The 26,002-nt window shown below is 40.4% G+C and overlaps 1 protein-coding gene across 1 annotated transcript; it reads right to left on the bottom strand.

Moving 5' to 3' along the window:
- Nucleotides 1–5,326: 5,326 nt before the first annotated feature.
- LOC109558379 (olfactory receptor 10AD1-like) lies at nucleotides 5,327–6,270 on the bottom strand. Its single transcript, XM_070788752.1, is given in 1 exon segment — nucleotides 5,327–6,270. A coding segment is annotated over 1 exon segment (765 nt). The 5' UTR covers nucleotides 6,092–6,270.
- Nucleotides 6,271–26,002: the final 19,732 nt, after the last annotated feature.

The raw sequence follows: 26,002 nt of genomic DNA, 5'->3' as shown, positions 1-26,002 counted from the left end.
CAGCTCCCGGAGTTCACCCAAACTCATATCCACTGAGTCGGTTCTTACCAGCCCTAATAGACTTAGAGCTTAAAAGCTGGAACTGTGTCTTGTTTATGTCAGCATGCAACAGTGCTGGGAAAATATTAAATTATCTCTCAGAAGACTGTTTTAAAAAGCACACTTTCCTCTCCTTTCCCTTTCTTCTTTTTTCTTCTTTTTTCTCTTTTCTCCCACCCCTACCTTTTAACAAAATTTTAAGACTTTTTGAAACAGAAGTTTTCAAACTGGAGAAGGAACTGAGATGCTGAGGGAAGAATAATGGTGACCAGGAAGACCTTAACATTCCCCTTTCCCTGGACTACACTTAGGACAACTTTCTTCTTGACTGTTGTCCCTGATCTCTTTTCTTAGAGCATTCACTTTAGAAACTTGGAATTGCAAATTCTTTCTCTGCCCCTTTGAAATGTACAGAAACCTACCTAAAAACCACTTTCCAGTTTTTAGACCAAGGGAATGTCTTACTCAAGGACCCGGGAACCATCCCTTCGAAATATAATCCTCAAGGAAGATAGCACCCCTATTTCCTAGTCTCTGTGGGAGGGTAGGGATCTAACTTTAATGGGTGTCTTGCCCCAAATTATAAACTACAGCATGCAAGCTTACTTTTCCTCTGGATAAGAGCAATTACCACCCACAGGTCGCCTAAATATCTCCCTACTGCAGCTCTTAAAAACTCTCCAGCCCCTTGTTTCAGCAGAGTTGAATTTGATCTCCTTGTTGCAGTAGTCTTAAATAAAATCTTTCTTGCCTGCTTCACTTTGCCCTGGTATAGTTTTTCTTTGATGATGTAAATGTTTAAGTACTTTGCTTATTGTTTCTTCTTGATTACAGTAGTGTCTCATTTCCTCCTTGTTATCTGAGAAATGCTTCTTACATATTCTCATATCTACAGACTCACCAGTTTGGACTTAAAACAGTAGAGCTTTGTGGAGTGAAGCTATTACTTTAGGTCACTGTAGAGGGTAGTAGGTGATATGCAGGATGTGGAAAGGGTTATATATCTATCTGAGAGCATCCCAAGTGAGGTGCATTCATCTTAACGGAAGTAGCACCAGAAAACAAAGCACAGGCCTGTATCATTTTCTTTCCTACCTATTATGAAAGGAGCATGAGAAAGATGCAGTCTTCAAAGAACGAGAACAGCTGAGAATATAATGCCCTTTCAAGGTATGTTGGATTAAGTTAAGGAGAGAAGCTAGAAAGATTGAGATCACAAATAGAAAGTCTTCAGAAATGGTGGAAGTAGTGTTGGAGTGATGTTCCTTAAAATACAGGGAGTGAAATGTTTTCATTTAAGATGAGGAGGTAAGATGGAATAGGACTGAATTGGAATTAAATGATAGATGGCTACCAAAAAGGAAGTAGGGAGAGAAGAGTTAATTAGGGGCATGGGTAACAGTATGAAAAGGCAAAATGATAGGATACTGAAAGAGAAACTCCCCAGGTCAGTAGGTGCCCAATATGCTACTGGAGATCAGTGGAGAAATAACTCCAGACAAAATGAAGGGATGGAGCCAAAACAAAAACAATACCCAGCTGTGGATGTGACTGGTGATAGAAGCAAGGTCTGATGCTGTAAAGAGCAGTATTGCACAGGAACCTGGAATGTCAGGTCCATGAATCAAGGCAAATTGGAAGTGGTCAAACAAGAGATGGCAAGAGTGAATGTCGACATTCTGGGAATCAGTGAACTGAAATGGACTGGAATGGGTGAATTGAACTCAGATGACCATTATATCTACTACTGCGGGCAGGAATCCCTCAGAAGAAATGGAGTAGGCATCATGGTCAACAAAAGAGTCTGAAATGCAGTACTTGGATGCAGTCTCAAAAATGACAGAATGATCTCTGTTCGTTTCCAAGGCAAACCATTCAATATCACAGTAATCCAAGTCTATGCCCCAACCAGTAACGCTGAAGCAGCTGAAGTTGAATGGTTCTATGAAGACCTACAAGACCTTTTAGAACTAACACCCAAAAAGGATGTCCTTTTCATTATAGGGGACTGGAATGCCAAAGTAGGAAGTCAAGAAACACCTGGCTTAACAGGCAAATTTGGCCTTGGAATATGGAATGAAGCAGGGCAAAGACTAATAGAGTTTTGCCAAGAAAATGCACTGGTCATAACAAACACCCTCTTCCAACAACACAAGAGAAGACTCTAAACATGGACATCACCTGATGGTCAACACCAAAATCAGATTGATTATATTCTTTGCAGCCAAAGATGGAGAAACTCTATACAGTCAGCAAAAACAAGACCAGGAGCTGACTGTGGCTCAGACCATGAACTCCTTATTGCCAAATTCAGACTTAAATTGAAGAAAGTAGGGAAAACCACTAGACCATTCAGGTATGACCTAAATCAAATCCCTTATGATTATACAGTAGAAGTGAGAAATAGATTTAAGGGCCTAGACCTGATAGATAGAGTGCCTGATGAGCTACGGAATGAGGTTCTTGACATTGTACAGGAGACAGGGATCAAGACCATCCCCCTGGAAAAGAAATGCAAAAAAGCAAAATGGCTGTCTGGGGAGGCCTTACAAATAGCTATGAAAAGAAGAGAAGCGAAAAGCAAAGGAGAAAAGGAAAGATATAAACATCTGAATGCAGAGTTCCAAAAAATAGCAAGAAGAGATAAGAAAGCCTTCTTCAGCGATCAGTGCAAAGAAATAGAGGAAAACAACAGAATGGGAAAGACTAGAGATCTCTTCAAGAAAATCAGAGATACCAAAGGAACATTTCATCCAAAGATGGGCTCGATAAAGGACAGAAATGGTATGGACCTAACAGAAGCAGAAGATACTAAGAAGAGATGGCAAGAAAACACAGAAGAACTGTACAAAAAAGATCTTCATGACCCAGATAATCACGATGGTGTGATCACTGACCTAGAGCCAGACATCCTGGAATGTGAAGTCAAGTGGGCCTTATCACTATGAACAAAGCTAGTGGAGGTGATGGAATTCCAGTTGAGCTATTCCAAATCCTGAAAGATGATGCTGTGAAAGTGCTACACTCAATATGCCAGTAAATTTGGAAAACTCCGCAATGGCCACAGGACTGGAAAAGGTCAGTTTTCATTCCAATCCCAAAGAAAGGCAATGCCAAAGAATGCTCAAACTACCGCACAATTGCACTCATCTCACACGCTAGTAAAGTAATGCTTAAAATTCTCCAAGCCAGGCTTCAGCAATATGTGAACCGTGAACTTCCTGATGTTCAAGCTGGTTTTAGAAAAGGCAGAGGAACCAGAAATCAAATTGCCAACATCCACTGGATCGTGGAAAAATCAAGAGAGTTCCAGAAAAACATCTATTTCTGCTTTATTGACTATGCCAAAGCCTTTGACTGTATGAATCACAATAAACTGTGGAAAATTCTCAAAGAGATGGGAATACCAGACCACCTGATCTGCCCCTTGAGAAATATGTATGCAGGTCAGGAAGCAACAGTTAGAACTGGACATGGAACAACAGACTGGTTCCAAATAGGAAAAGGAGTTCGTCAAGGCTGTATATTGTCACCCTGTTTATTTAACCTATATGCAGAGTACATCATGAGAAATGCTGGACTGAAAGAAACACAAGCTGGAATCAAGATTGCCGGGAGAAATATCAATGACCTCAGATATGCAGATGACACCACCCTTATGGCAGAAAGTGAAGAGGAACTCAAATGCCTCTTGATGCAAGTGAAAGTGGAGAGTGAAAAAGTTGGCTTAAAGCTCAACATTCAGAAAACGAAGATCATGGCATCCGGTCCCATCACTTCATGGGAAATAGATGGGGAAACAGTGGAAACAGTGTCAGACTTTATTTGTCTGGGCTCCAAAATCACTGCAGATGGTGACTGCAGCCATGAAATTAAAAGATGCTTACTCCTTGGAAGGAAAGTTATGACCAACCTAGATAGCATATTGAAAAGCAGAGACATTACTTTGCCAACAAAGGTTCATCTAGTCAAGGCTATGGTTTTTCCTGTGGTCATGTATGGATGTGAGAGTTGGACTGTGAAGAAGGCTGAGCGCCGAAGAATTGATGCTTTTGAACTGTGGTGTTGGAGAAGACTCTGGAGAGTCCCTTGGACTGCAAGGAGAACCAACCAGTCTGTCTAAAGGAGATCAGCCCTGGGATTTCTTTGGAAGGAATGATGCTAAAGCTGAAACTCCAGTACTTTGGCCACCTCATGCAAAGAGTTGACTCATTGTTAAAGACTCTGATGCTGGGAGGGATTGGCGGCAAGAGGAGAAGGGGACAACAGAGGATGAGATGGCTGGATGGCATCACTGACTCGATGGACATGAGTCTGAGTGAACTCCGGGAATTGGTGATGGACAGGGAGGCCTGGCATGCTGTGATTCATGGGGTCACAGAGTCGGACACGACTGAGTGACTGATCTGATCTGATGGGTAACAGGAAAGAAACTGGTAGTCTGAGAAGCTTGATAGAGGTATGTATTACTTGGATATAATGGAAAATATCAAATAGTCATGCATTTAAGGAAACTGGAGGACTTAGAAGGCATGTGACACCTAACATCTCCTACTTGCCCTTTCCCAACACGGAGAAACACAAACATACACCAAATGCAGTGTTGCTAATTTAATGCCACCACAAATTCCCCCTCATGGGCTAGTGGAGGCAAACAAGATGAATTTTAGGCTGCTGATCCCTAATTTTTCTTTTTCTTCTTTTCTCTAGCTGACTTTTCTTAATGTCTAACACTGCTCCCTGATTCCTTTTTTCTTACTTCTTCCTCTACTGTTTCTCATATAGGAGCAGAGTGGATGAGGGCAGATTCAGGAAGAGAGAGTGGAGTGTGAGAAAAAAAAAACAGATTAAGTTGAAAGAAAAAGTTTACTCCTAAATATCTAGGCAGAACTGAGGCTGGGAAGAGCATATAAAAGTGCTATGCAAAGAAAATGAAATAGAATTAAGTGTACTTATGTGTTTATAGATCCTGTTGTGAGAACTTAGAAGAAAATTACTCAGCAGGAAGATTTCCAAGTCTCATGAAGAAGGTCCAAGAGAACACAGTGCTTAAAGGTACATCAGATAGATGAGCATTAGACATCAATAGGAACTTCCAGGCCTGATGCTGGTGCCAAGGAACCTATGAATGCTCTTTCCTGGAGCCTCTCAGCACAGGAAAGTTATCCAACTCTCAGGACTGGAGGAGGAAGCTGCCCCTCCAGGCATCTTCCCACCAGACAGACTCTGCCTGGGAAAGGCTGCTTCTCCCAAGGGCCCTCGCCATGGCCCCCTTCATTTCTTTGTTTCAGAAACTGTAGATGACAGGGTTGCACATGGGGGTGATGATGGTGTAGAGGAGGGAGAAAGGCTTGTCTTTGTCAGGACCGTGTGTGCTGCGGGGGTTCATGTAAGAGAACATGGCCGAGGTGTAGAAAAAGATGACCACGGTCAGATGAGAGGCACAAGTAGAGAAGGTCTTGCCTCAACCAGAGGAGGAGTTCCTGCCCAGGATGGAGGCCAGGATGTGGGCATAGGAGATGACGATGAGCACCATGGGGCTGAGCAGCACCACAATGGCATCGGCAAAGATGACTCTCAGACTAAACTGGGGGTCTCCACAGGAGAGAGCAATCACTATGGGGGCCTCACAGAAGAAGTTTTCTATGTGGTTGTCTCTGCAGAAGGGATTCCAGAATGACATATACTCAAGCAAGATGCCATTGATTAGCCCAAAGGACCAGGCAATACTCACCAGGCTCACGCAGACCTGCTGGCTCATGATCTGGGCATAGCTAAGTGGGTAGCAGATGGCAACATAACGGTCATAGGCCATGAAAGCCAAGAGGATGCACTCAGCCACACCCACACAGAAGACCAAGTACATCTGGGTCATGCAAGAGACAAAGGAGACAACATGGTTCTTCACTGTCAGGTGGACCAGCATCTGTGGGATGGTGGTGGTGATGAAGCAGACATCCAGGAAGGACAGGTGGCCAAGGAAGAAGTACATGGGGCTGTTGAGCCTGGGGTCTGTCCAGGTGATGAAGATGATGAGGCCATTCATGGCCATGGCAAGGCTGTAGAGGGCTAGGAAGAGGGCAAAGAGCAATGCCCGAGTGGAAGGGGTGCTCTGCTCAAAGCCCACGAGGATAAACTCAGTCACGGTGCTGCCATTCCTTAGGTCCGCTGGTGTGGATCTGCTTGAGGACAAAGGACAGGAAAAGCACAAGAGAGACAGCTGTAGAGTAATGCAAGGTACTCACTTGATCCCAGAAACACAGCTATAATAGCACAAGATGGGTGAGTGGTGATAAATGTTTTGTAACTTAAGTAAACATAATGTAATTGGCATTGTATGGGGGCAGTGAGAGTACCATGGTCACCATAGGCTGCATCCATGGAATCATAACATTAAAAATAAGGAAGTGGTGGCTATATTTTATTCTAGTTTAATCAGGCTGAAGTCAAGTAAAGTATCTGCTCCAGAATCCTCAGTGTTGAAAGATTAGCCTTTAGTCAAAATGCATTCAAAGGTGAAAAAACAAGATAGATTTCCAGAACCCATGCCAAAGAGAGGAGTGGAGTATTTCAGAGGAAGGGATGTTAGTTCATAAAAGATTATATCAAGGATGCACTTGACAGACACTTGAAGACGTATTTTTCTAAAAAAGAAAAAAAGCTCAAGTATGGTGGTGGGGGTTCAGTCACTAAGTTGTGTCCGACTCTTGCAATCCCGTGGACTATATAGCCTGTCAGGCTCCTCTGTCCATGGGATTCTCCAGGCAAGAATACTGGAGTGGGTTGCCATTTCCTTCTCCAGGGGATCTTCCTGACCCAGGAATCGAAGCCAGGTCTCCTGCATTGCAGGCAGATAATTTACCAACTGAGCTACCTATTTAAAACAATGAATGGGTTGAATTTTTAGAGAGAATTGTTGTTGTTCAGTCACTAAGTGGTGTCTGACTCTTTGCAAACCCATGGACTGCAGCACACCAGGCTTCCCTGTCCTTCACTATCTCCCAGAGTTTGCTCAAACTCATGTCCACTGAGCTAGTGATATCATCCAACCATCTCATCCTCTGTTGCCCCCTTCACCTCCTGTCCTCAATCTTTCCCATCATCAGGGTCTTGGGTCTCCTGCATTGCAGGCAGATTCTTTACCATCTGAGCCACCAGGGAAGCCCCTTTAGAGAAAATAAAAACATGCTAACCCTCAGGATTATCTCTCAGGTGAAAATGATTAGCATAACTTGAAACATCATGCTCAGCCCGTCCCAGTCATCCTACTTCTATCCAGTCTCAAGCTCCCGGTGTTTGCTGCTGCTGCTGCATTAATGACCCACGTCGTGCGTGCTGGAGATGGGCCTGGTTGTGAGCTCTTGCACGCTACCTATCAGTTTTCCTTCTTAGGTAGGAATTTAGAGCTATACATAATTGGGTGGAAGGGATCCAATCATCCTGTGAGAACAGGGGAGTTCTGAGTAGGGCACAGATTCAATATTTCTGAATAGACCTTCAGACAACTTCAATCTGTCCCTTTACTAATAGCAGTAAATCTTTTTCTTTTTCTATCATCAGAGAACAAGCATTCAAAATTTGCATGCTCTATTCTCACTGTAATGTTTAGGAAGTCATTATGTTCATATTAAATCTCTCCTACTTTTTAATCGTGTTTTGGAGTTAGGATATATCAGATAGGTCCCTTCTACTTTCAGATGCTTATAGACACTGTATTCCTTCTTAACATTTAGTTCTTCATTTTCTCTTCTTCCACTTCCTTTTCTACATACTCTCAATTTCCCTCCTCTGCTTTCCTTTCACCCAGTTTTTCCACTTATTTCTACTTTTCTTTTCCTTCTTCCTTTCTCATCTCTGGTGGTGGGTATCTGTCATTAAGCTGCCTCTGGTTGAATTCCTCTCTGCTCTCCATGTCTTTAAATCTCTCATGTTGCCTATCTTAATTTTAGAAGATATATATGCTCTTACTTGGAGAAGGCAATGGCACCCCACTCCAGTACTCTTGCCTGGAAAATCCCATGGACCGAGGAGCCTAGTAGGTTCCAGTCCACGGGATTGCTACGAGTCGGACACGACTGAGTGACTTCACTTTCACTTTTCACTTTCATGCATTGGAGAAGGAATTGGCAACCCACTCCAGTGTTCTTGCCTGGAGAATCCCAGGGACAGAGGAGCCTAGTGGGCTGCCGTCTATGGGGTCACACAGAGTCGGACACAACTGAAGCGACTTAGCAGCAGCATGCTGTTACTGCCAATTTTTAGCTTTGCATTCCCTGTAGGTGTTTCCTAATAGGTATAGGCAGTGTTTGGGGAGTAGGCCATTCCCATTATATCTGTTTTGGAATGATCCCCTAGAACTTGAACCTAGAAATTTTCATATTGAGGGCCAAGAAATGTCACAGAGGGGCAGAGTGAACTATTTAATCCAAGGGTGGCTTTGAATCCCGGGCACCCGTGGACTTGTTGACGCTGAGGTCAGAGTCTGGGCAAGAGAAGTAAGTGAGCTACATTTCAGATAGGTTGACTTGACTAAGAAGAAACTGAAGTTCGATTTATGGAATTATTCTGATCTACAGGAGCACAAATGTTTATTTGTGGCTTGTTTGTTAGAGAGAATATTCTGTGATACATAGTGCCTTGTTAACTGCCATCAGGGGTTAACCAGTTAAACATTTGTGTAAGTAAATGGGACAATATCTTGAAAATCACATCCTACCTCATTCTGTTGCTTGACTGATAATCATGTTTGTTTCTGAATCACTGTGGCAAATAACAGAGAAACTCATGGTGTTTGAAGAACTTGTCCAGGGAGGATGGTCTGACCTGGTGAGCCACTCTGGAAGAGAAGTTTTGTGTGATGACCCTGTTAGTTCTCTGTCATCTATACCATGGCTGATGAATGTTTACTTAAATATTAAATAATAATATTAAGTCATGTGTACTGTGCTTTATAGGATAGGTATTCAGTCTTACATGTCACATATTCCATTTGTTAATAACCTTATTTTGCCTCCACCTTTGTTATAGAGGATATTTCTACCTTCTTCAGGATTTTAAATTTTGTCTTGGTGCTAACTAATTGAATTTTAGCACCATGACTTGAAAATCATAATGCTGTCTTATCTGTTAGCTGAAGAAATATCAGCAAGAAAATAAGAAAGCGTTCATTCTCCTAGAGCTTCAGATAAGCTAACATTATTCTGTAATATAAAACATGTCCTTGCAAATATTATTTCTGACAAAGATTCTTCTAAGACTGGGCATTAGAGATTGTTGCTATGTGCTATAAAGCTAATTTCAAACCCCTAAAATATAATTTTTATTGGTGGTCTTAATTATGGCCATGGTGTTATTGAAGTTGATATCTCTCTGTTTTCTGAAAGGTCTATATACTTATGACATTTGTTAGTCATGGGATTTTCTTCTGCCAAGTGCTTAGAGATAAAATAAATAACTACCCATGACTCCTTGGGTTTCTTATTTAAAGAACTGAGAGTCTGTAATTTCATTTAAACTAACAATATTTTATAAAGTTGTTCACATATATCATAACATTTGACTCTCCGATTTATTATTATATTTTAAGAATACAATTTAATCTCATTGAAGAACCTCTGTCATTTTGGACACTGCAGCTAAAACACAGTTTGTTAAGGAGAAAAGAGTAGAAAATGAATTTTCAGTTGTGGTCTAGTTTGACCTCAGATTTGATTTTGTTAACTCACAGTTCTGATCCATTTTAGACTGTCTGCAAGCAAAGCTCCAAGAGCCTTTCAACAGAGCAATGATTTGCATTGGAGGAGCAGCCACATCAAAGTAGAAGAGGGACTGTCTTAATATACCACACCTCTGGTTAACCAAAGACTTAATGACTTAAAGACTTAATGCTAGATACTGTTAGGGGAGTGTAGGGTGGGGAATAGCTGCCTCCATGTTCCTGATGTTTCCTTCCACGGGAACAGAACTGAAGTAGCACCACACTCCTGACCCTTACCTTCGCCTTCATTCACACTATCTCCTGGGAGGTTGAGTAGCTTACTTGATTTGTGATTTTAGAAGGAAAGCTGAGCACATGTGTCTGTTTCTTTCCTCTAGCCTCCCCTTGGGAATGAGTGGCTTTTCTCAGAGAAGGCTTACCCTTGTTTGGGGAGGCTCTGACGGTGTACTGTGCTGCCATATATAGGGAAAAAGTCTAACTCTGTGCTTCTGCATTAGGAAGTCCAATTGCTAAAATTTCTACTTTGTTATAAAGAAAATTGGGATTTTATCCTCCATTTGCAGACTCATTTCTCAGTTGATTCAGAAATGATAAGAAAGAGTAGTGTTATTTCCTGGACCTCCTCAAGTCCCAATATATTATTACTGTAACATTATCACATATATAGAAACAAAAGTACAAAGAAGTATGATAAAGCTTTGCCCAAAACAAAAGATACTGAGCCATAATGGTGTTTGGCAGATCCTGAGAGAGAAGAATTCTGCTGGTACACATGTACTGAATTCTCAAAACACAGTGCTGGTGAGTTAAGTCTATATTCCTTGACCACAGGAGCACAATGAACAAAGTGTGCTACTGTAGACTAGACTGATGGGAAAATGTCTCATTGTAAACTAAAACTCTGGTTCCTGTCATATCTCCTGAAGAGGACCAGGACCCTTTTGAATAATTCAGCATTTAGCACAATGTAACTGTTGCCTTCCTAGCATGCTATGACCTAGGAAGAGAAAATATAATATAGCAATATATTGCTTATTTATTCTGTGGAGTATGTTTCTTTTAGGGATGAGGTTGGCTCACTTAGGTTGTAAAGAGGGACTCACCAGCCTTATTTAAAATCATGTAAACTCTTCTCTTAGAAAGAACTTCAGACTCTATAAGGCTCCTTTAAAGAAAATGTGCCTCTAGCAATTTTAAATCCTACACAGCTTGAAATATGGTTACTCTTTTGTATACTATAATTTAATACTTTTTGGATTAAATACAACATTTCGTGACCTCAAAGCAAAAAGGCATCATTTTTACAGGTGAAAAATCTTTATGGTAGATACATTTATCCTAAGATTCATGGACTGCTAGATAGATATGTTTCATAGTGTCTGTGCATGTCTGAAATGTTGTAGGAAAAGTTGTGTGTGTAAGAGCCTTTTTTCTTGGTGAGTTCACAGTTCAGTCAACTTTTAAAAGGTAGTTGAAAAAAAAAATAAAAGGTAGTTGAAACTCACAACAGTTGAAAAACTTGTGATTTAGAGATCTGAAGTCATTAAATTCCCATAGGCTTCTCCACTTTAAATTGAACATGAAAGTACTCTTTTATCTCACACAATTGTCTGTTTCCTCAAAAGTGTCTCCTATGATCAACTTATGGTTGCTGGGGGAAAGGATGAGGGGGAAGGACAATTAGGTAGTTTGGGATTGACATGCACACACTGCTCTATTTAAAATGGATAACCAACAAGGATATACTGTATAGCACATGGGACTCTGCTCAATGTTACGTGACAGCCTGGAAGGGAAGGGAATTTGGGAGAGAATGGATACGTGTATATGTGTCGCTGAGTCCCTTCACTGCTCACCTGAAACTATCATAACATTGTTAATCGGCTATACCCCAATATAAAATTTTAAGAAGTAACTCCTATGGAGAGTGATTGAGCAATGGTTGAGCACCCAGTTCCAGCACCAATGAACTTTTGAGATAGACTATAGATATCCCCAAGGTATCTCAAAGAATTCAAGGCAAGTAGTTTATTATTAGCTGGGGCTTTGGCTCCCAACCCTTGTGTGGGAGATATCCTAGCTCTCATGTTTGAGGTAGACCACATGTTAAGCTTTTATTTGTTTTCCCGAGTCACTCAGTAGCCTAAGGCCTAAAATAGTAATACTACCTGAGAAGCCTCCTTGTTGATTTTCTCCAGACCTATACTCCAATATTTCCATCACAAATAAAAGAGAATAAACTGACCTAAGAACACAGACAACTGAGTTGGGATGGGGAAGAGAGTGCAATAAGCAACTAAATAGCTTATTAATGACATAGGTTCAGAAGATGACATTCTGAATCACCAGGGAGGCAGTGCCTCTGGCCATATGAGTAACCAGACCTTACCCAGAGAAAATACTAATTTTTTTTTATTGGGAGTGGAATCGGGAGGAGGTGGTGAAATAAAAACAACAACAGAAACACTAAAATGGAGCTTCAAGGCACTTAAGAAGGTCCATCCTGGGGAGTATTGCTATGGCGGGCAGTGGTTTTCAATTTCTTTCAAGGTTAGGAAAACCAGAAATGGTAGCTAAAGGAACTTCCTGTCCCACAAGGGCACTTAAGCACTGATATGACTTTGGGCTTCCTTGGTGGCTCAAATGGTAAAGAATCTGCCCACAATGCAGGAGACCCAGTTTTGATTCCTGGGTCAGGAAGATCATCTGGAGAAGGGAATGGCTGGGTACTCTATGGCTACTCCCTCCAGTATTCTTGCCTGGAGAATTCCATGGACAGAGGAGAGTGGCAGGCTACATACAGTCCATGGGGTCACAAAGAGTAGGACATGACTGAGGGACTAACACTTTCGCTTTTCACTTTCATTAAATTCTGGTTGAGTACACAGTATAGTTGATGGCAGTAGTATTTTACAAGTTAAATATTATACAATACGAGGTGATTAAGAGCTCTAATGGGGCTTCAATAAAGTACTGGGGGCTCTGAAGAGTAATGAAATAATAAAATACTTGGGAAAAATGTGCACAAGAAGAAAAAAAACATCAGATGTAAGAAAAATGTTTGCTAATGACTGACATGTTAAAAAATGTTCTTGGGAAAAGGCATCTTTGTAAAAGAAAAAATGGTCACTAAGTGAGAACCTAAGTTAAGTCCAAAATATTTCAGATTACATACAAAATTGAAATTATACCTAAACTTTGAAAAGACTTAAAGGCAAAAGTAGCCATAAAAAGATGTTCTTACAGTAAACTGAATTATTAGGGGATGTGTCATTATTGTTATATAAAGGACAGGTAGATAAAAAGCACTTTCTGTTCAATCTTTATTAGGGAAGATAAAAATTTCTGCTCCAAATTTGACAATGTATGAATAGGGTGGAAGTACCAAATTCCATAATGGCCAATACATAATAATTTTGAAATCAATTATATACAATAAAAATGTGAACTCATTGGGGTTTATTTGAGGATTGAGTGAAAATTTCCCTTGCATTTCAAGGCTGAGAACTAAAAGCCAGCCCTTAAGATTTATAAGACTTGTATTCCCTCTTCCATCTCTGAAAATTCTCCTAATCAAATAAGATTAGATGAAAGGCAGCCTTCAGGAAGAAGACAAAGGTATCTGCCCTCCTGATTCCACCTCAGAGAATGTGTAGTTCACCCTAGAGTGGCCAATAAATTTCTCTTTGTTAACTAAGAATGAGAGAACATATACCTTTTTACTAAATAGTAAAACTGACATAAATTAGAAATCAGACTTAAAAAAGAAAAATAGGGCCATTTATCATTCAAAAATAGACACGATGACAAATCAGAAATCCATGAGCCCCGAATTAGCCTTCTTAAGAAAGAAGGGCAACTGAGATCTATATCAAATATTAGTGAGACCCCCCTTCATCCACAACTAGAGATCAGAAAGAATGCACAATTGTCGGGTTGTTTGGAAGATTTTACTGCCCATCTGTATAGGGAGACAACCAAATAGTTGTACCCAGTTGGGTAGTATTTCATAGCAGGGATGTCAGAAGGAGGGGAAATTATAGTGGGTCTGTTCACTGGGAGCAAAAAGGAAAGAAACTAGAAAAATCTTGAAAGAGTAGAGCCCCTGTACTGCAGGCCTCTCTGACCCTTCATCCTATTGCACTGACCCTGTGATTTGGTTAAGGGCCAGGCCTCTACCAAATCCTTAAATGATCAGAAAAGAATAATTGTTTTTCTTGCTGGTTTCACATACTATTCAGAATGCCTTGGAATTATGTCATTTTAAAAGATTTTAACATGTGAGATGTAATTCTGGAACTCCATGATTTTCACTAACACATCTACGTGAACTTTGAGGAAATTAGGAATAAAATTGGCAGACCATAGGAAATAAAATTTTGCCATGTATTACCTAACAAAGTCATGTAGACAAAAGCATACGGATCCATGGCTGGAAAGGTATTTTGAGGACACATGTAGATAGATGGCTTTTACAGAAGGACAATTAATCATTAGTGTGAGTCCCTGGAGGCCTCTGCTGCCATCTCAGTTACAACTTAGCAGTCATGCCAATGTATCAGAAAATACTTCAGAAGTGTTTCTATAGGCCTACCTGTTTCCCCCCCTCTTTTCTATTTTAAGTTTCTTCCCATTTCCCTTTTCTTAGCAAGATGGACACTTTGCTCTTCATAGGGCATTGCCAGTAATTGGCTTGCAACAGAGATTCATTCATTTGTGTAAATCGTAGAAATGTTCTAAATTCTCTTGTCGCTCTCAGCCTTCTGCTTTCTTTTTGTTTCATCCTCCTCTGTGCTACTGAATCTGCTTCAATTTATCTGTATCTTTCTGAAACAGGAACTCTAGGTACCTGAATTCTTTGACGATGGCCTGGCCTGGACTGGTGTTATAAATATGCCATGGCTGGGCATTTCAGATGCCTGTGATGACTTAGATCCCTGCGACATCCAAAAGGTAAATGTAAGTCACCAGCTCTCCCAGAAGACCCTTTCTGTTGATCAGCACTAATGGGAGACACCATAAATAATGGAAATGCTGAAAATAATGTCAATTTCATTTTATAGCTGAGGTTGTAACTCCATATTGTACCTCCTTCCATCTCTTGAGACTTGATCTCCTTCTATCATCCCTATTCATCCTCCAGCTGAGTCCTAAAGTGAATTTACTATTCTGTTAGGAGCCATAATGGAGACTAGACTTCTTTCTCCTCTCCCTTCTCACAGTTACTTTCAATATAGATACTTAAACAAAGAGTAAAACAACTAGGTAACCAAGGAAACAAGACAGAAAATGATATGCAAAAGTATCCATAATGATCTTGCTCTGAATATTCAAGTTCTTTGTATATGTCCAAAGGCGAATGAATATGAAACTGAGAGGAGAACTTAGTAATCAAGGAGAATTATTGACCATCAATGGATTGGATAACTTCAGCTATTCCATGGCATTGGTTAACCTGAGCTATTTTGCAATTTAAAATGCATGAAAAAATTTCAGTGACTCTAAAAATCTTAGAAAAAAGAATAAAGAGAAAGAAAAAGTGAGGGGAGTGAGAGACAGAGAGACAGAAACAGTGACAGAGAACAGAAATGTGTACCAATAGGATAAAAGAAAAAGGCTGAAACCCAGGGAGATTCCTGGACTAAGAAATAAATGATTTTAAGAGGTGAACAGTTATATATTTCAGGAATAAAAAACCATGCCTGGAATCTGGTCTCATCACTTTGGAGGGAAACAGAAAGTCAGGTGGCAAAGTACAGACTCTTTGAAGGCAGGCACACCTGAAATTTAGCCTTCGCACTGTCACTTACTATTGTGTGGAGTTGGCTAGTTGATTCTCAAGTTTTTTTCTCCTACAAAATGAAAATTAACTAATAATGTATTATTAGTGGCCAGCATAGATTGAACAAATAAATAAACATCAGTGGTGAGCTCTGTTTTCTCTCCCTGTCCCTGTGATTTCACTTCACATGTAAAAGGAATACTGTAAACACTTGGCCAGTGTCCCAAGAAGTAGTCAAACTGGCCCTGCAGAAACCTGGAGAGAGGAGAGGATCTCATTCACGCTTTATGATCCATCCCAATGGTTCTTCCCTGTTAGGAGGGCCTTTTCATCTAACTCAGTTTTTTCCCCCTGATATATTTAAGTCCTACTTCTCTTCATCTGGCTTCCAGAGGTACTGCAAAAATATGGACTGCGACTCTGTATTACAGTCTCTAAAAGAGGATCATCCTTGAGTCACTCACTTCTAAGCCTCTCTCTCTCCAGGGAATAAGACAGAAAAATGCCAGCTAAATATAAAATACTAACACGCATAAAGAATAAGGCTGAGAGACATAAATGCATGAGTAAAAGTAATCTTAAAGACAGAGGAGATCCCACCCTTACCAAACAAATAGTAAAAAAAAGTGTTAAAGCCAAACAGAGAATTAGACAGACTGAACTGGAGATAGGAAAAGAGTGTGAACATGTGATAAGATGATTTATATGCTCAAATGTGATCAATGCCCAGGGTTTTAGGGAACGAATACAGAGAAGCACATCAACATACACAGACACTAAGAACCAACCCCACCCTACACAGGGAGTGTGTTGCACACACACACAGAAGAAAATAAAAAAAAGCCAAATGTGGCAAAGAGAGTGAGAGGCTAACTAGGCAGGTTGGGTATGTTTACATGATGATGTGGAATCAGAACTAAATAGCCAGGTACTTAGAGTCTGCCCTCTCTAGGGCATGAGAGTTTGACCTTCTGGATTATATCCCTCTCTGCAACAATGGAGTCAGGCCTTTGCCAATCAGACTGACCCCATCTAACATATCCAAGCCATTTGCCCCTCAGCAGAGCAAGGATGGCAGGGGGGCAGTTTCTGAGAGCCTGATAGAAACTTCAAGTAGAGATCCAGATAACAGTCTAGCTGTAAAGTGATGGAAAACTAGAAACAGAGTTAAGACATCTAAAGAGGAGAGACATGGATCAGGGTGGAGGTTAACGGAGTCGAGATCTGTGACATCTCCCCAGTGGTCACTGTGTGCAGAATCTTGGTGTGATCTAAACACAGGCGGTCACTGAGGGAGTCAGAGCTGTTTGTCTCTGATGAATAAACAGAGTCAGGGTCAGCTTTCACTGAAGAAGTGATCAGATTTACTGACCTTCTCCCTTGACTTCGGCACACCCTGGTGATGACATTGGCTCTGCTGATCAGGCCCAGAGGAGGGATTCACAGGCAGAGTGAGGATCTAGTGAGTTCTGCTGCAAACCAGCTTCTTTTTTATAGGGTAGGGAGTTTGAGCTCCTTGGACACACACACACACACACACACACACACACACACACTTACAAACATATACACAAACACACAGAGGTAGGCATGAGCTTCGACCTGGTTACTGTTGGGAGCCAAGTGTAATAAGGCCAACTATCTTATCTTGAAGTCTTACCGTTTTAACTGGATCCCTGGGGGTACCCCTATACCAGTCCATTCCAAGACTTCCTTGTGAGGCTATGTCCATGGGAAGTGGCCTGGAAGGTCTAGAATAGTCTCAGATTTTCCCTGGAAATTTCTGTGCCATTTGCTAGATGCATTGATATTTAAGGGCCTGGGAAGTATCATTACCCATGTGTCCTCAGCTTCAAATCTGGGAACCTTTTAACTTTTGACCACTTATTTTCCATTTTTATTTTGAATTAATTTTCTAGTTAGAATTTCTGATGACTTAGGTTCATGTGCTCCCAATTCAATTTTTTCATATCATTATACTATGTTTAACACAATAACTGTTGGTTGACTACCTATATGAATACTTTATTAAATGCTGCTGACAGGCTGGTAAACAGGTAGTTAAAAGCTCTCCCTGATGGAGAGAGCTTGTGGCTCAGCTGGTAAAGAATCTGCCTGCAATGCAGGAGACCTGGGTTCAATCCCTGGGTTGGGAAGATTACCTGGAGTAGGGAAAGGCCCACTCCAGTGTTCTGGCCTGGAGAATTCCATGGACTTTATAGTCCATGGCGGTGCAAAGAGTCGGACACGACTAAGTGACTTTCACTTTCTTTCAACATTCTAACCTTCATCCTCTACCTCTTCATTGTTGTTGTTGTTTAGTTGCTAAGTCATGTCCAACTCTTTTGTGACTCCATGTAGCCCACCAGGCTCCTCTGTCCATGGGATTTCCCAGGCAGGAATACTGAGTGGGTTGACGTTTCCTTCTCCACCTCTTCATTATCATAATTCCATTATTCAAATCTGTAATAACCTTCTTTCCCCTGATTCATCCACTGTTATTCCAAAATGCTTCCTGTTACTTAGTTAGATTCTGCAAAATTCAAGAAACTTCAGTAATTCTCTCACTTCACAGTTCTTCTGTCTATTCTTTCACTGCTTGGATTCTTGGAAAGTTGAAGTTTATGCTGCTTGTGTCCTGACTCATTATACATGTGTGGGATATCCTCCACCAATGCCCACACTGGCCCCACCCTATAACATATATCTCCACCACTATCTCCAAGTCTGGGTCTTACAAAATCTAATATAATTGGGGCATTTTTGTAACATCAGTGAGTTGGGAGAGAGCACAGTTTTTAAGGCATCAAGTTAAACTTCAGGAAAGTGACCTCTGCAGTAAAGATTTTTGAAGATCCTTCAAATATCCAGTCAAAAACTCTTGAAAAAGAAGTGAACTTGTCAAGCTCTTTAAAAACATCTGCTGCTGCTAAGTTGCTTCAGTTGTGTCCGACTCTGTGCGACCCCACAGATGGCAGCCCACTAGGCTCCTCTGTCCCTGGGATTCTCCAGGCAAGAACACTGGAGTGGGTTGCCATTTCCTTCTCCAATGCATGAAAGGGAAAAGCGAAAGTGAAGTCGCTCAGTCGTGTCCGACCCTCAGCAACCCCATGGACTGCAGCCTTCCAGGCTCCTCGGTCCATGGGATTTTCCAGGCAAGAGTACTGGAGTGGGGTGCCACTGCCTTCTCCAAAATTTCCCTTAGTGCCCCTGTTTTTGTCTCCTCTGTTGCCTTTTTGTTTTCTTAGAGCTGACTTCCTAAATAGGGACTGAGGGCTGCTGGCTTTTCAGCTGTAATCCTTGAAATCCTCCAGCTCTATTGATGTGGTGGTAAGGGGTGGGGGAGTGGAAGCATGCTATGGTCCTGTGATTAAGTCTCAGTCTTCTAGTGAGCTTTTGTCCTTGGGCACCTTTATAAGTACTTCGCAGATTTTCTTTTCCTTGGATCCTTCCCCGGGTTGGTTAGGTTCTTAAAGATAGTTTTTCTTGAGAGCTGGCTGTTAAGGAGAACAGAGCTCTCTGCGCTTATCAAAGGATGATTATTTTCCCTTCTCACTGCTGAAGCAAAGGGTGTTTTCTTTTTTTTCCCCCTGATCTTCACCATGAGAATCTGGTGGGGATGCTGGAAGTAAACCTCATGAAACTATGAGGAATCCCCTAGGGGTGAGCCTCCAGGAATCTTTATCTCTTAAGTTAGCACACGCTTAGTCTCCCGTAACTGATCAATTTTTCTTCAAGTGTTCTGACGAGGCTCTAGCTGCAGCTTCTGCTCCTAAGGAAGCTGGGATTCTCTGTGTTCACCTGTGTCCTGGATTGGAGGTGGTGAAGCCCTGTGACTTCAACTTTCTGATAGTTTAAGAAGTGTTATTGATTTCAGTTTGTTCACCCTGTCTTTTTTTTTTCTTCGTTAATGAGGTTGCGAGTGATAACTTCCAAGCACTATACTTTTTTCATGTGGATTAGACTTATAATTTAGTTCTTGTTTTTGGAGGAGCAACTTTCTTGGAGAATTTTGAGGCCACCATAGAGTGATGGTATCACACACTTCACAGCATATTTCTCCCAACCATTGCCTTTTTTTTTTTTTTTTTAAAGTAAAAAAAGCAGTGAAGCTGGAAGAAAATGCAAGGAACTGTAGGAACTACAAACATGTTTTTTCTCTCCTGACTGGTGCAGCAGCAGCAGCAGGGCTTCTCAGGTGAGGCTTACATAGGTTTATAGAACAAAAGTGGCCCGTGGCCAAGTGAGTATATCCTGATGTGCATGTACAGTGCTGTAAGTAATTTCAGCTGTTATATAACCATGCAAAGTCATTGTTTATAGGATGTGGGGCATGAGCAAGAGGAAGTGGGGTGAGAGAGCCTGACTGACACCATCTTGGCTAACTGCTATTTCCCCACAAGTACCTTCTACAATTCCTTTGGTTCCCTTGTTGCTCTCAGTCTGCTCTTTTCAGAACAGCAAAAAGAAAAATGACGAACAAAAAGGAGAACAGTTTAATGGGGGCTTCTGGGACAACACAAAGCCTACTTACATTCACATTATAGAGGTCTCAGGAAAAGAAGAGAGAATAGAGGTCTCAGGAAAAGAAGAGAGAAGAGGGTTGAAAATGTATTTGGTGAAATGATGGCTGAAACAGATATCAAGTGCAGGATGCACAGAGAGTATCAAAGAAATGAACTCAAACAGACTCACACCAAGACATATCATAATTAAAATCATAACAGTTAAAGACAGAATTCTAAAGGCAGCAAGATAAAGACAATGGGTCATATTCAAGAGAATCCCCATGACTATTAGCTGATTTTTCTGCAGAATCTTTGCAGGCTTGAAAGTAGTGCATTATATATTTAAAATGCTGAGAGAGAAAAACCTGCACCTTAAGATACTCTACCCAGGTTATCATTAATAATTGAAGGAAAGATAAAGAACTTCTCAGAGAACAAAATACCAGGAGTTCATCAATACTGAACCAACCTTACAAGATATGTTGCAGGGTCTTCTGTAAGTGGAAAAGTAAAGGCTGCAACCCAAAGCAAATCTCGACCTCATGAGAGGCTGTGTGTTTGCAGATGCTCCCACCGGACCTGTGCAAAGCTGGTGGCCAGAAGCAGAATGGTACTCAGCAGAGTATTGTTGTGGATATGCAGGAGTTTTGACATGAACTCCCATCTTTGATCCACTGTCAGGGCAGTGACATCAAGCCAGTGACCTGGGGGTCGGAGACTACATCCTGACACGGGAAATGTGCAAGGAGTGCAAGAGCATCGGTGATCTGATTGGCTTTTTGAACAACTGCTGCCTCTACAGCCAGTGCATCTCCTGGTACTACAAGCAGCCGGTACTTTTGATCGAGTTGGACCCCACTAAGCCTTTCTCTCTCATGTCCCGAGGTGCCTTCCATCAGGACATCTCTGGCAATGTATATCAGCTTCAAGCTCACCTCCTCATGCTGCACTTCCCTGGCTCTCTATCCTCTGCACACCTCCTCTCCTGCCACCCCCCCCCACCCCCCAGTTGTTTGAGGAGTTGAATCAGAACAAGTCACAACTGGATGCTGTGATGGCCATGATTGTGGCTGCTGATTTCGAGACCCTCTCTGAGACAGAGAGGTATAACTCTGGTCCCCAGGACTTCTTGTTAAAAATTCCAGGGGCAAATGCCAAAAACTGTCACTCCTTGATGAACCACATTAAGAACATTGCCAAATTAGCAAGCCTGTCCCTTGATAAGCTGGCAAGCATGCTGGGGAACACAGTGAGTGCCAGGCAGCTCTATAACTTCATTCATACCTCCTATGCAGAGGTCCTGTTCAGAGGAAAAATGAAGAAATGAACAGTGTTGCCTTTTTTCTTATCCCATGACTATGCTTCTCAGCTGCTCTTCACCTGCCTTCACAGGTCTTTATTAATTATTAGACCAGTAGCTCATTCTCTGGGCTTCTCAGGTAGCTCAGTGGTAAAGAATTTGCCTGCCAATGCAGGAGATGCAGGTTCAATCCTTGGGTCAGGAAGGATCCAGAAAATCTCCAGGAAGATCCCCTGAAGAAAGAAATGGCAACCCACTCCAGTATTCTTGACTGGGAAATCCCATGGGCAGAGCAGCCAGGCGGGCTACAGCCCATGGGGTTGCAAAAGATTTGGACATGACTTTGTCACTAAACAACAATAATAAGAAAAGAAAACCCCTATTAGTAAAGGCCAATATACAGTAAAAGTTGTGGTACTAAGATTAAAAGACAAAAATTATAAAACCAACTATAACTACAAGAAACAGTTAAGGGGTAAACATGAAGATGTAAAATATGACAAAAAAGCACAAAATGTGGGTGAGGGGAGTAAAAAATGTGTCTTCTCAAATGGGCTTGAACTTAAATAACTACCAGTTCAAAACAAGTAGATATAGTTATAGGTCAACATATATGAATCCCATTGTAACTACAAATCTACAATAAATATACAAAAACTAAAAAAGAAAGAACATAAACATACCACTGAAGAAAATCATCAAACCACAAGGGAAGAAACTAACAGAACAGAATAGAACAGAGAAGAACTACGAAAATACGTGGAAAAGAAGTACAAAATGGCAATAACTACCAAAAATTACTTTAAATATCAACTGGACTAAATCTGCTGATCATAGGGTGGGTGATTGGAAAAGAAAACAAGGCCTTTTCTTTTTAATGAATTAATTTATTTTAATTGGATGCTAATTACTTTATAGTATTGTAGTGGGTTTTGCCATACATTGACATGAGTCATCCATGGGTATATATGTATTCCCCATCTTGAAGCCCCCTCCTACCTCCTTCCCCATCCCATCCCTCAGGGTCATCCCAGGGTACCGGCCCTGAGTGCCCTGTCTCATCCATTGAACCTGGGCTGCCAATCTGTTTCACATATGGTAATACACAAAAACAAGGCCTTTCTATCTGATGCTTAAAAGAAATTCAATTCAGAGCTAGGTGCACACCGGCTGCAAGTGAGGGGATGGAAAAGATAATTTATGTGAATGGCAATAACAAGAAAGCTGGGGTAGGAGTACTCACTGGTATCAGACAAAATAGACTTTAAAACAAAGTGTAGTTTGGGATTGACACGTACACACTACTACATTTAAAATAGGTAACCAACAAGGACCTACTGTATAGCACAGGAAACTCTGCTTAATAATCTGTAATAACCTAAATGAAAAAAGAATTTAAAAAGAATAGATACACATATATGTATATCTGAGTCACTTTGCTATACACCAGAAGCTAATAGAAAATTGTTAATATGCTCCAGTGTAAAACAAACATTAAAAATCTATAATAAAAGATAAATAAAGGCATTATATAATGAGAAAGGAATTAATACAAGAAGAGGATATAACATTTGCTAACATATATGTACCTACTAAAGAGGCACCTAAATGTATAAAGCAAACATTAATAGTTGCAAAGGGAGAAACTGACAATAATACAATAATAGGAGGGAACTTTTAACACCCCTTACATCAACAGACAGATCAACCCAACAGAATATCAATAAGGAATCACTGGCTTTAAATGACATATTAGACCAGTTGCACTTAATAGGTACCTTCAGAACAATCCATCCAAAAATAACAGAAGACACGTTCTCCAGGATAGATCCACATGCTTGGCCACAAAACAAGTCTCAACAAATTTAAAAGACAGAAATTATACCAAGCATATATTTCTAACCACAATGATATAAAACTAAGAATCAATTACAGGAAGAAAAATGGGGAAAGAAAAAACATATGAGCAGTGGGTAAATGAAGACATAGAATAGGAAATGAGAAAATACCTCAAGACAAATGAAATTTTTAAAATCTAAGGAGTACATCAAGGCTGTATATGGTCACCCTGCTTATTTAACTTCTATGCAGAGTACATCATGAGAAATGCTGGGCTGGATGAAGCACAAGCTGGAATCAAGATTGCTGGGAGAAACATCAACAACCTCAGATATGCAGATGACACCACACTTATGCCAGAAAGTGAAGAAGAACTAAAGAGCCTCTTGATGAAAGTGAAAGAGGAGAGTGAAAAAGTTGACTTAAAGCTCAATATTCAGAAAACTAAGATCATGACATCCGGTCCCATCACTTCATGGCAAATAGATGGGGAAACAGTGGAAACAGTGTCAGACTTTATTTTTCTGGGCTCCAAAATCACCACAGATGGTAACTGCAGCCATGAAATTAAAAGATACTTACTCCTTGGAAGGAAAGTTATGACCAACCTGGACAGCATATTAAAAAGCAGAGACATTACTTTGCCAAAAAAGGTCCATCTAGTCAAGGCTATGGTTTTTTCAGTAGTCTTGTATGGATGTGAGAGTTGGACTATAGAGAAAGCTGAGCGCTGAAGAATTGATGCTTTTGAATTGTGGTGTTGGAGAAGACTCTTGAGAGTCCCTTGGACTGCAAGGAGATCCAACCAGTCCATCCTAAAGGAGATCAATCCTGAGTGTTCATTGGAAGGACTGATGTTGAAGCTGAAACTCCAATACTTTGGTCACCTGATGCAAAGCGCTGACTCATTTGAAAACACCCTGATGCTGGGAAAGATTGAAGGCAGGAGGAGAAGGGGCCGACAGAGAATGAGATAGTTGGATGGCATCACTGACTCAATGGACATGAGTTTGGGTAAACTCTGGGAGTTGGTGATGGACACGGAGGCCTGGTGTGCTGTGGTCCATGGGGTAGCAAAGAGTCAGATACGACTGAGTGACTGAACCGAACTGAACTAAACTGATAGGACACAGCAAAAGCAGTTTTAAGAAGTTTGTAGTGACTATACGGACCTACCACAGGAAAGCAAAAATTCTCAAATAAAAATCTAAATGTATATTTAAAGAAACTAGAAAAAGAATAAGCAAAGACCAAAATTGGTAGGAGGAAATTATAAATGTCAAAGTGGGAATAAATAAAAAAGAAACTTAAAAAAATCAATGACACTAACAGTTGATTCTTTGAAAATATAAACAAACAAACAAGCAAAGCCTTTAGCCAGATTCACCAAGATAAAAAGACACCCTAAATAAATAAAACCAGAATTTAAAAGGCAGAAATTACAACTGGTACTACAGAAATACTACTGATTATCAGAGAATACTATGAACAATTAAATGCCAATAGGAGGAAATGCCTGGAGGAAATGAATAAATTCCTAGAATCATATAATCTCTCCAGCCTGAGTCATAAAAAAATAGAAAAGTTGAATAGACCAATTACTAGCAATGAAATTAAATCAATAATAATAATTAAAAAAAACTTGCACCTCATAATCCCAGGTCCAGAGTACTTTACAGGTGAATTCTACAAAAACATATAAAGAAGATTTAATACCTATTATTCTCAAATTATTCCAAAAAATTGAAGAAGGAATATATTTAAACTCATTTTATGGGAAGGATTACATAACCAGACAAGGACAATGCAAAATAACATTACCAGCCAAAAACCTTGATGAACATAGATGTGAAAATTCTCAACAAAATATTAGAAAACTGAAGTTAACATTAAAAATCATAATCATGAGCAAATGGTATTCATTTCAGGGATGCAAGGATGATTTTACATTCATAAATTGATCAATGTGATGCATTAACAAAACGAAGGATAAAAATCATACGATCATCTTCTTTTTAAATTTAAATTAATTTACTTATTTTAACTGGAGACTAATTACTTTTTAATATTGTGGTGGTTTTTGCCATACATTGACATGAATCAGCCATGGGTGTACATGTGTCCCCTCATCCTGAACACCCCTCCCACTTGCCTCCCCATCCCATCCCTCTGGGCTGTCCCAGAGCACCAGCTTTGAGTGCCCTGCTTCATGCACTGAACTTGGACTGGTCATCTATTTTACATATGGTAATATACATGTTTCAATGCTATTCCTTCAAATCATCCCACCCTTACCTTCTCCCACAGAATCCAAAAGTCTGTTCTTTACATCTGTGTCTCTTATGCTGTCTTGCACATAGGGTAATCATTACCATCTTTCTAAGTTCCATATATATGCATTAATATACTGTATTGGTGTTTCTCTTTCTGACTTACTTCAGTCTGTATAAGAGGCTCCAGTTTTATCCACCTCATTAGAACTGACTCAAATGTGTTCTTTTTTATAGCTGAGTAATATTCCATTGAGGACTTGTTCTGGTTAACTAGTGACATATACAGTTAATTATCAGCTATCAGGGATCTACTGACCTTCAACCAGATTGTTCTTCCCTTCTATATCTAATCCATTTTCTTTTCCTAGGAAATTTCCTTATTAGAAATAAATATTTTAATTGACCTAAAAAGAATATTTTTTTCTTGCATGCATGCAAGAGTATAAAAAAATGTTGACACATTTATTTTTTAAAAAGTTTTTAACAAAGTTTCTTGGTATAAAATATCCCAATATTAATTGCCTTCGTGAATATCATCAATAA

This window comes from Bos indicus, chromosome 5, assembly GCF_029378745.1.
Source record: "Bos indicus isolate NIAB-ARS_2022 breed Sahiwal x Tharparkar chromosome 5, NIAB-ARS_B.indTharparkar_mat_pri_1.0, whole genome shotgun sequence".
Lineage (NCBI taxonomy): Eukaryota > Metazoa > Chordata > Mammalia > Artiodactyla > Bovidae > Bos > Bos indicus.
This window is presented reverse-complemented; position numbering and strand designations above follow the sequence as displayed.